An 11,779-nucleotide genomic window follows, 5' to 3' on the forward strand; every position below is an offset into this window, starting at 1 on the left:
TGTAACAAGCGTTCAATGTGTATCTTACATGTTTTATTAACTTATATTTTTTAATACCAGTACATCAATGAATAAGATTGGATTATGAGGATACTGGAACAAAAATAGCTGATTGAGTTATTTTTAATGGTTGGACAGAACATATTCCTATCTAAAATTATTCAGTGATCTATAGTTTACTCAAACATGTTGAATTAGCATGCATATATCATATGGCATTTTTCGGTCCATGTCCAAAAGTGGGAGCTCAATGATTGCATTTCTTGGCGTTCTTTTGATTTTGGAAACTGACACAAAGCCTCCACTCATCTATCATCAACTCAATTCAGGGTTTTGACTTTGACTGGGAACCAGCAGGTCTTGGATGATCTTTAATGCAGTTTAAACCAAAAGTTCCAGGGGAAAACAACCCCAAGCACAACCAATGAGATACACTATCCTAAATACCACCTAACAACTTCCTTCCCCCTGCGGCAGTAGCACCATAAATAAGCACCTTTTTGCTTAAACTCAGAACAACATCCCTCCCCAGTCTCTGCCTTTGCAGAAGCTTCTTGGCTCCAATCCACTACATGGGCATGAATGTGTTTGTGGGGGAGGGGGGGGTTTGGGGCCAGGCTATAATTGCCTCAGCCAAGCAGGTTAATCGCTACTTCTTCCACTTACTTCTGTTGGGGGTTAAACTACTTAAACCAGTTAATAAAATAAATTATCTCCACTATTCTGCCAAAGGTATATTCAAATCACATGGACACAAAGCAACATATAAGTGATATATGTTTGTATGTGTTCTAGACCTCCAGTGGACCATCATTCAAGCAGTAGCTGAGATAATTGGGGACTGCCACAAGACATCTATGTTTATCTAATCTGTGATTGGTGTTACTAATGGCAACTTCTTAAAAAATGATTGTGTTTAAAAACCACTCCCTAGAACAAGCACTGTGACCGTTTCGTTGAAAGTAAACACACTGGTTTAGCCAGAAAGTATTCTGGTATTACTCCCTAGCAGGGGACAGCCAGTTATTGTAGTTAGATCAGGATAAGTACCTTCACCTACTGCGCATCAACTATGAGCTGGTATTGCTTTAAAATTATGGATGCAATAGTTGTTATGGTGGCAGGGTTTATGTGAGGTGATCAAGATTATAAATTGGTTAAACCATACTGTTCACAATCGAAGGATCACTCACTCTAGACCTGTATGTATTCAAAGAAGAATATATGTAAGGATTTAGCTATGACAAAACAGGAATACATTTCAGGACAGCAGGCCAAAAGAATGATTAGAGTCCACGCTTAGTACTACATTGTAAATATCTTCCTTACATCTAGTGTGTGAGATCTGCTATTGCTAGGTACTAATAATAATAAAGGACTGGGGAATAGACTGACAAGATCCTTATGAACATGTTGTGGAAAACTCAATTGCTTAATAGATGTCTGTCTGGGAGTACTGCAATTGTTGGAGAATGCAAGATTTATGGTTTTTGCATAGCAGGTCAATAAGTAAATAAGAAGCCAAGAATAAGAATCGTTATGAAAGGATGTGGAAGCTTTTTTCTTTCAGTAAACAAACATTTACTGTTGATGAATATAAGCCTCAAGCTAGAAGAAGCTGAAGGAGCTTTGATTAACATTAACTTGGCAGTATTACTGTTTTGAAGAAAAGGAATTTCATTTTGTTCCCCAGTTGAAATAAATCAATCATTCTGATTTCTCTAGTCTGTTAAGCCACTCTTCATTATAAAATGTACTGATTCTGGAATGTATTTGAATACCTGTAAGGTTCTCTATGAATTAGGGAGTTATTTAAATATAGGTTGCTAGGTTTCATTGTTCAGTTGGCCATCTAACACAGAATAAGTTAATGGAGAAAATGGTGTCAAAGTGCCTGTACATATCTTCATTTTCAATCTCTACATCCTCTTTTAATTAGATTTTTCACAGATTGATTTGACTAGTATTACCAATTATCTTCCAAATCACCATTCAGTTTTGATTTAATTTCAAGAACTCAATAGCATTTGATTGGATTACCTCGCTGGTTTCCAGAATTGTAAAATCATTTATCAGCTTTATGATCCCACACAAGGATGTCAACCTTGGAGATATCTTTAACAAAAACATCTCGTTTCCTTGTCGGGGGATCACTAAACAGGTCAGGTCAGATTAAGTTTAAGTTTTTTATTTGATGTGGGGAGGTAAAACTCTCAGCGGAAACCCTCCAGCATTTACATCTAAAGCCAGTATGTGTGACAACGTTGTCATTCTCCTTATTACTGTCAAAGAGAAGAACATGTCCGACAAACTGTTGGCCAAACTGTTGTTGCATATGGAAGTGTATGTCAAAAAATAGGCCTATGCATTTGTTCCCCTGAAATCCACAATATAAAGACTTTATAGTAAGGCTATGACATATAAAATAAACAAGGCAGTATTTCTTTCCAATTTTGAAAAAAATTCTCAACAGCCTACATGAAGGTCAAAAAAACAAAAACAAAAACATTCAAATAAGACTGGAATAGTAAAATAGTACTTCTTGTAAATTGTAAACGTGGAGCTTATATTGGTTTTAAATATGTGCAGTGAGTGATTTCCATATCTGGACAGTTTCTATTAAAGTTTCAGATTTCGACATTTTTTACAAGGAAGTATATTGAGATTGTTATTTAAATATTATATATAGAGCATTAAAAAAATTGTACTAATTCAGTCGTGCAGCGAAATAAATATTTAAATGTCTTGTTTTGATATAAAGATATGTTTGTTTCTCTGTTTTGTATACTGTTTTGTCTCTAGGAGTGGAAACAATTGTGGGCATTGCTAAAAAACATGCATAAAGGATCACGTTGAACTCTTGCTGAAAATCTTGCTGACCATGCGAAACAGATATTTAACCAGGTTAACCTGTAACTACTCTCACCAGTAATCCCCACTTTTTCTGCCACATGTGTGTGGGGAATGTGCATCTCGTTTTGGTCATATAAAATTGGGAAATTTCATATTAGCATCTGAAACACAAAAATTATAATAATAATAATTATATTACCCTTACCTTCCTCTGGAACATAACCACACACTAAAGAAAAAACAAATCATAACCTGGGACCAACACTATAAATGATATAAAGCACTAGAAAAGTAAATAGGCTACATCTTTGACCAGCTTTGAACCATCTGCCTTAAATGAGGATTTACAGCTCATATGATCAGAATAAAGGACAAAATATGTTAAGGTATCAGTAGTATTGAGGACGGTGAGACTTGAACCAACAGAGATGTAATCAGAGCAATGGAGGTGTGCAGGATCATGGTACTTTTAAACGTAGCTTTTGCCAATGTGTTGTGCATTGTAACTGCATTAATTCACACCAAGTGAAATATGTTCAGCTAAATATGTTCAGATGCCAGTTGTATGGGGCCACTACTCTGAGTCCTGGAGTTACATGGAGCCTCAGAATGTATTCACACATACACACACTAGTGCCGTGCCAAAAATAAGACTATACAATGCTCCCACATTCATGACAACATTATTGGTTACATTTTTTATGTCCTTGTAGGATGGTCTAGTTTGCAGTAGTCACAACCATGCACATTTAATGTAATTATTGTTTATAAATACGTATTTTACATGTGGTACAATGGAAAGAAAACATGGGACACTATTTGAATACAAAAGTAAAACATGTAATAACAGCTAGGATGTTAGAGCTCTTACTGTTGAGAAAAATGGGCCAAAATGTCCCCCCCCAAATGTTCAGGTTACAGGAATCTTTACCAACACTATTTCAGCTGTCCAATAAAGAAGAAACAGTAACAACTGAATACATATCGAGTCAGACAAGTAGTCAGTTGAAATGGCAGATAATCTATTTTCAGAAAAAGGACTGAATAGTTTATAATTGTGTCAAATCTACTTGTTTTTAGTATTTTTGAAATGATTGTTTACAAGCTTCCTTAAGCTCCACCCCCTGAAGGATGATGATAGTCATAGTTAATGCTTGCCTTGCCTTGTGTCTCTCAAGAAAATCCAGAACCTCCAGTTTCCTTATTATGAGTGTAAGGAGCTTGTAATGTTGTGAAACCGGTAAGATCACATGATTTGCACTTCATTTGGGGTATGAAAATGCTCCAACAGCACATCAGATCTCTCATTTTAAGGCTTGGCTCCGGAGTGTCAAGAAGGTCCCATCTTTTCTCAGCTTGCCCGGAGACCAGTGAGGTTCTTGAACTGCCGTCTCGACAGGGAAGATGGTGGAAGGAGTGCCGGAAATTGCTGCGATCGTTATAGGTTTCGTCGGCGTGATTGGCGTGGCCACCGTCACAGGGTTGCCGATGTGGAGGGTTACGGCTTTCATCCAGGAGAACATCATCGTGATGGAAAACCGGTGGGAAGGGCTATGGATGAACTGCTATCGGCAAGCCAACATCAGGATGCAGTGCAAGGTCTACGACTCCCTGCTGTATCTCCCGCCAGATCTCCAAGCCGCCCGGGGCCTGATGTGCAGCTCCATCGCCCTGTCCACTATCGCGCTGATCGTATCCATAGTTGGGATGCGGTGCACTCGATTTATGAAAGATAACCACAAGGCTAAACATATTACCTTGATCGTAGGCGGAACTCTCTTTCTCATGGGTTGCATCACTTGCCTGATTCCCGTCTCCTGGACTGCCCATGTCATCATCATGGATTTTTACAACCCTCTGCTTCTGGACGCTCAGAGACGAGAGCTGGGGGAAGCCCTGTACATTGGGTGGTTGACTGGTGGTCTCCTGTTCATCGCTGGGGTGATTCTGTTGTGCCGTCACGCACCGAAACACGATGGCAAAAGCGGCAAGTATGTCTACTCTGACAGCTCTGTTCCCTCTACCTATAAGCCAGGTTATACCTCCCAGCCAGCCTATACATACCAGCCACCCTATACATACCAACCAGCCTATTCCTACCAACCATCCTATACCTACCAACCAGCCTACACTGCCAAGCCGATCTACAACCCCCAGGCGGTATACACCCCCCAGCCAACGTATTCTTCAGTGCCACCCCAGGGCTCAGTGATTTACAGCAGGGGCCAATATATATGAGTAGCTCAACTCTTTACCATTTAAAAACAAAATGGAAGGAAAAAGCAAGGAATGAAGAATAAATAGAATGAACAAATAACTGGGTGAAATGCTATCTCGATAAAGATTACAATCAATTACAGCATTATGAAACAATGCAATGGATCAAGTCCACAGACTGAATTGAACTGAATTGAAATACAAATTGTCCTACGCAGTTCTGAAAATCCTGGAAAGGCACAGGAACAGGACAGAAGTTAAATCAACCTCTTTTCGGGGCATTAATTCCCATGGGATTTGTTTTTGTGTTTTAAAGTGAATCCACATTAATCTTGTACAAAATTCAAATATATATGTTAAGAGATGTTGTTTCTGTATTCTAAGCTTAATTTAGCAATGCATCATATTTAGTAAGTAAAAATTGTAGCTAATGTTTTCTTTTGCACAATTCAAATGTATGCCCCTCATAATGGTTTAAATTTGGAATGTAAATTGTAAAATATGTAAATGTCTTGAATACAAAAGTATTTTCAGTAAACACGTTTTATTTGTGGATATTTTCTGGATATCCCTTCTCTATAAGCAATATTGTTTTTACAGGGCTAGAAAATACGTACTACATTTGCAAAAACTATTAATTAATTGCACATGTTTTAATTTAAGCATTCATAATTATTTTAGTATGTATGGTATATACCTAGAGATGCACCAGGTTTAAGAGAAATTAGTAGTACAGGGAAATGTGAGTCAGGTATGAAATGTCCTTACTTCTAATTCATGCTTCAAACTGTTTATTAAATAATCTTTTTTATAAAAACACATTTCAATGGAAATGTATATTTAACAGTTTATAGATGTCAAGGGATATAATACTTAAATGACAAAAAGCAAAATCAACGCTTGTTCATAGAAGAATGGCCTATGGCTTATGCATTACCTGCTTTATGGTATGCACTGTAAAATTGAATGCTGTATTTTCCATGCTCTGCTTACAAGTGGAATTTTACAACAATGTAGTGAAACCAGTGTAGTCGCACCCCTTATTCAAATCAGTCTTGATTGCAGGAGAGATACAGCTCTGTTAAAGGTCTCTGGGGTTTTGCGTTTGCTTAAATGTAACAAAGAAGCCTACACAGTCGGAAAACAATCGACCTAGATTTGTCATTTTATTTACAGTTTAATGACTGTGAATGCATTGCTTGTGTTGTCAAACAGCTATACCAAGCAATGTCTTGTAATAAACCTCCAACCTTAGACTCTTTAAGAAAGGATCTTTACTGACTAAAAGCAGGGAATTGGCAACATTATATAGCTGACAAAGGGTTCAACAGTGAGAATGAATTAAAAATGATCCAAAACAAGTTTAATTTGAGGCACTCGCAGATACACACTACCAGAAAATCATCTCTGATACGTATTCTAGGTTAGACCTATCTTTTCAACTGGAACTTCCCAGAGAGAATTCTTAAGCTTAATTGATGAACCACTGGCAAATAGAGGAACAAGACAGGCAAGAATTGGAGCAGACAAGTGACATTTCTTATGTTCTTAACAATAGATGGTTGATTATTGTCTTTCTTACTTTCTGTCAAAAGCCAATTTGGTTTTGAATATATTTGTTGTGAGTATCAGAAGTACAGAGGTTTACAATTAAATTATTTTACTTCAAACAGTGGTGGGGTTGTACATAAACTAATCTGGTAGATACAATAGCATCGATTATTACAGGAGACAGACTGTTCCAGGCCATTTGCAGTAATTTCACACTGCAGGGGTTGTGGCAGGTGTTTCTGGGTAGATGCATTTGAAACTTGGCCACTTATTGATCAACGTCTCTTCTTGTCATTTGCCACACAGGGCTAAAGAGCAGTACAGCAAGATAGAAATACTGGTGTATGTGAAGTGAAGTATGGTCACAATCAGACTTCAGCAAGGGAGTTAAGATGAACAACCACACACACACATAAAATACAACTACATCAACAACTCTAGTAGAAAACTGGTACTTAAAAAACTTATCTGAATGTCTTTCACTTCCTGAAAAACTACAGAAAATGAACGAAGAAAGCGTTAAGAAAGCCTGGAGAAAAATGCAGTAGAAGGAGATGTTTGGCATGTCGTCGCTGTTTTAGTTCCATCAGGTGCTTAGTTATGCGTGTGTGTGTGTGTCTGTTTGTGTGTGTGATTATACATGAAGACAAACTCCTCTTATTTGTCTGAAAGTCTGTTGTTGTGTGTTGTAACAACAAATGCAAATGACAAAAATGTTATTAGAGGTCAAGTAGTCCTAGACTAGTGCTAACCGAGGTCTGGGAAACCATGAGAGTTATACTTTACAAGCAAACAGTATAAATATTAAGTAGGGTCCTTTTAACAGTCTTAGAGCACTATTTTTGCATAGTCTAGACTGTCGAGTTAAAATGATTAAACAATTACCATGTTGGGTTTCAATGATGATGATAAATAAAGATATTTTTAAAATGCATTTCATCTCAAGTCATTAATTATTGATATGTCATGACGAATGTTTCCTCTATGTACTGAGAGATTTTTCCAAATCGATCACTCAGGAGACATGGATACCAGCAAAGAATGATTGCATTTGATGTGCAAAAAAGGGAGTCTGACCTCAACTTTTCAGCAGACAGATTAGGGCTCAAGAATTAGGCCTAGATGTTTGTCCAACATGTCATTCATGAACATAGATCCCACATAAGTGGCCACCTTTGTGATTGCATATACAGAAGATGATTGTCTTCATTAAACTTCACTAATACCAGTCAAAACATTTGGTTTTGGGCTCCAGTCTGAGGTTACCAGTCAAAACGAGTTCATCATACATTTTGTATCATGAGTATTGATTTAACAGCCTCCACATAGATTGTAGGACTGAGTTATAATTTCAGCCATAGGCCCAGGATATGAGGAAGAGGGAGGGAAATCCTGACAAAAGACAAATAGACACAAGTAGGAGGATGGCTGAAACTATTGGACACAGCATAAAGAAAAACAAGTCCTAAGGGGATTTCACTTGAAAAGACAGACCACAAGCCCCTCCCCTCCAAGCAAAGTTAGCTGTGGTAAGGCTGCTAAACCGGTTTATATGCATCGGTTACTCATGATTGCCAGACAGAGCTGTGTTCGGCTCGTTGCCTGGGCAGTCAGGGGCAAACAGCGGTCTCGGTGTCAAACACACTCCCTTTGCTTTTTGGTAGTGAAAAACAGGGCTTAAAATATATCCCCTACATCCAAGAAGATGGTTCAAGGGATACTGGAGATCATTGCCCTTCTTCTGAGCACTATAGGACTGATCGGTGCAGCGGCTGCCACGGGGATGCCGATGTGGAGGGTGACGGCTTTCATTGGGGAGAATATCATCGTGATGGAGACCCGATGGGAAGGGCTATGGATGAACTGCTATCGGCAAGCCAACATCAGGATGCAGTGCAAGGTCTACGACTCCCTGCTGTATCTCCCGCCTGATCTCCAAGCTGCCCGGGGTCTGATGTGCTGCTCTGTTGCACTGAGCTGCTTGGGACTGCTGATAGCCATAATGGGCATGCGTTGCACATCCTGTATCCAGAACAATGAGCGTGGCAAGAGTATAGTGCTGATAATTGCTGGCTGGATGATCATTCTCGCTTGTATATGCGTCATTATACCCGTGTCCTGGACTGGCCACACAATCATCACAGACTTCTACAATCCGCTGCTGCTGGACGCTCAGAGACGGGAGCTGGGCGAGGCGCTGTACATTGGGTGGGTGACTTCTGCTTTTCTGTTCGCGGGAGGACTTATATTTGCGTGCCGCCATGTGCCTAGTGATAAATATTTGGATAAGAGGCTGATGTATCCCAGAAACACACCGTTAGTTGAGTACCAGCCTCCCATGTTACAACGCTATCCCTCAAGCATACGCAGCAGAACCGACTATGTCTGAAAGCAGAGAAGAATGTGTTACATATTGCCGTTGAAGAAAGAAGCAATGACTAAGGGCAGAGATGACTTGTTGATCCATCACGAAGAGTTCCCACAGACTTGGATATGGATCTCAATTATTTTCACTTCAGACCCGGGGAAAGATGAGACCTAAGTCAATCGTCTTTGTTCTTGCTAATAGAGAGATGTCCCTAGTTTCCATTGACAGTTTGAGGTTTCAACCCCAACTGATACAAATTGAACTACAGGAGATTGTGAGGGTGAGCCTTTTATTTTGACTGCAATATGTTTACCACATACGTTAATCTATATCAATACAGATTTTCCAGTCAGGTTTCTGGATGTGATTAATATCTCAACAAAGTGTTTGCAAATATGTATACAGGATCTAGCCATCATGTATACTTTCATGTATGAATGTGTGTATATATATATACATGCGTGTGTGTATGTATAATCTTTTGGGGCCCATTTTGTGAAATTATCAAATACTTATGTATGTATGAAGTTTGCAATTAGAAGTGTCTTAAAATACATCACTGATGCAAAAACTAACTTTTTTATGATTTCTCTTCAAATGTTTAAAAATTAAGACTTGGTAATATATATTCTAATGCAGCTTTAATTTAATTATTTGAATTACTTTGAATATGTTTTGCAAAACTCTGGTAATGCTCCCAATTACTGAGTTGCAATTTTTGTAAGTTACTACTTGTGCACTTTTTTTTGTATAATTTGTTATTGATTTTCACAATTACATTATGTAATAAAATAACATACTTCAATTTTTGTGGATTCATTCTGATTAATTGTTGGTGTCAAAAAAGTAAACATATTAATGTCTACATATTTATTTTGCAGTTTACCGGAGTTAAACAATGTTATTACTTGTACAACTATAGGTATACAAGTAATAATTTCAAATACTTGTATTTGTCATTTTATCCATGTTTGTTGCAGAACTTCCCTTATCTGCTAAATCTGCCCTGCTAAATCTGCCCTTACCCCTTCACATTCTTCTCCCATCCTCTAGTCTAGCTGTAGGGTGGTTGTCAGATCTCAAATAGCAGGGCAGATTATATCAATTGTTGTTCTTCAAAGTTTCTTTATTCAAAATGTGATGGGAAGAAATAAATAGAAATCATGCCTACATCAGACATAGCACCAAAAGTCATTCTCATAAATTTTGAAAGACCAATATTATTTTGAAATTGTAAATAACAATTTGAGACACTCTGCCCATAGGCTATTAAAGCATTTTTAATTACATTTATGAATAAAGAGGGTGTATTGTTTAGATTAATGTGTTAATTTGTTGGCAACCAATTCCAGAGGATTTTAAATGGAGAATAATTTGACCTTGTTGGCAATCGGCCTTCCTTTATCTGCTAAATAGTTCAACATTGTAAACTGGATCAGCCTCAGTGGCGTTAAAAAACAACAAAAACAAAACACACCCCTTTACACACTTTATTCAGCACACATATAAAATGGAACATTATTCTTCTGGGATTCAAATCAGGGCCTTTTCCATTTCCACATCTGGACACTACATGGCACGCCTGGATGATGTAACCCTGCTCCTTGTTTAAAGTAATACTGCTGAAGACACACATCAAGGTGGTGCTTGTTTGTTTACCTATGACCCACATGTCTCTAACATATGGAAGCTTTCTAGTGCCAAAATTCAAACCAATACGTTGAAAAAAAATAAAAAAATTGGAGTATTGCATTACAGGATGTTGCGAAGTTGTTGTGTCATAATTAAATACAAAACACACGTTGTTAAACAATACAAGCTTATTTTTGTGTTTTATTCCTGTTGTTTTATTAGCTTCATATTATTTTAATGCCACAATTAAATGTAATACTAATGCTTTACATTGTTTAAAGCAGCGTGATGGTAGTGACTGAATTCAATGTAATACACATTATTGCCAATATTAAATTCAATGTAGGGGGGGATTGGATTCGATTAAAATCCTGGGGTGGGATTAAAGGTGAGGTTAACTTAATTCATTATACATCTCACACTTAAAGATTAGACACAAATATCTTTACAGTAATTTTTAAATTTTATTTATTTATTGTTAAATTTAACAGTCCAGGATCCACTATAACTGACCTACAGAAGTCGATCAGTGTTGATTTCATGCTAGTTAAACATAAAAAACCCATTTATTAAAAACAAATGTGCATCCAATAATGATAATAACAATACTAATAATTGTAGTTTTAGTTGTGCAATGTCAGCAAATACTTAAAACTGTTATAGAGTGTCAGCCATGCAAGTTTAAGGCCTCTTGGTCAACCCATAACAGCCTGTTTGAATAGTAAGACCAGAGTTCAAAATGCAAAAAATAGATGCTTAAGTCGGGAGTAATATGGATTTATATCTGTGTAAGGATAAAACCCTAATACGTAATCATATTTTTAATACTTTCTTACTTTCTAATGCTCTAAAACGGAAACTTCCAGTGCTTGAATATAATCCTGTTGATTGCGTGTCTGTTCAGTGTCCTAGGATGGGCAACCTTTGTCCAGTGTGCTGGCAAAGCTTAGAGCAGGTCTTCAAGGCCACTGATTCTTAGTTCATTAATCCATTTTGAATTCTCAGTGGTAGCTTTCTACCTTTTTCGTTTTACCCAACTTCATTAATTGAAAGCATACAGTCAACTGGCACACAGCAAATTTAGTAACTCATAACAGATTCCAGATAAATGCTGTATTTGACCAGTTCTGTACATGGAAGACTGCATTCCTTCCATTG

The 11,779-nt window shown here is 37.5% G+C and overlaps 2 protein-coding genes across 2 annotated transcripts; both read left to right on the forward strand.

Annotated features, from left to right (window-relative positions):
• Positions 1 to 4,138: 4,138 nt before the first annotated feature.
• On the forward strand, positions 4,139 to 7,555 carry LOC136746942 (claudin-8). Its single transcript, XM_066699841.1, has one exon. The coding sequence runs from the start codon at positions 4,258 to 4,260 to the stop codon at positions 5,089 to 5,091; it is 834 nt and encodes a 277-aa protein (XP_066555938.1). The 5' UTR covers positions 4,139 to 4,257; the 3' UTR covers positions 5,092 to 7,555.
• A 115-nt stretch (positions 7,556 to 7,670) lies between these two features.
• LOC136746943 (claudin-8) lies at positions 7,671 to 9,798 on the forward strand. Its single transcript, XM_066699842.1, has one exon. It carries the CDS (start codon positions 8,327 to 8,329, stop codon positions 9,008 to 9,010), a length of 684 nt encoding a protein of 227 aa, XP_066555939.1. The 5' UTR covers positions 7,671 to 8,326; the 3' UTR covers positions 9,011 to 9,798.
• Positions 9,799 to 11,779: the final 1,981 nt, after the last annotated feature.

The sequence above is a fragment of the Amia ocellicauda genome, chromosome 3, assembly GCF_036373705.1.
Source record: "Amia ocellicauda isolate fAmiCal2 chromosome 3, fAmiCal2.hap1, whole genome shotgun sequence".
Classification (NCBI taxonomy): Eukaryota; Metazoa; Chordata; class Actinopteri; order Amiiformes; family Amiidae; genus Amia; species Amia ocellicauda.

Bases quoted from the DNA above. Each gene is read 5' to 3' on its own strand.
- LOC136746942 (XM_066699841.1), top strand. From the start codon at position 4,258: ATGGTGGAAGGAGTGCCGGAAATTGCTGCGATCGTTATAGGTTTCGTC.
- LOC136746943 (XM_066699842.1), top strand. From the start codon at position 8,327: ATGGTTCAAGGGATACTGGAGATCATTGCCCTTCTTCTGAGCACTATA.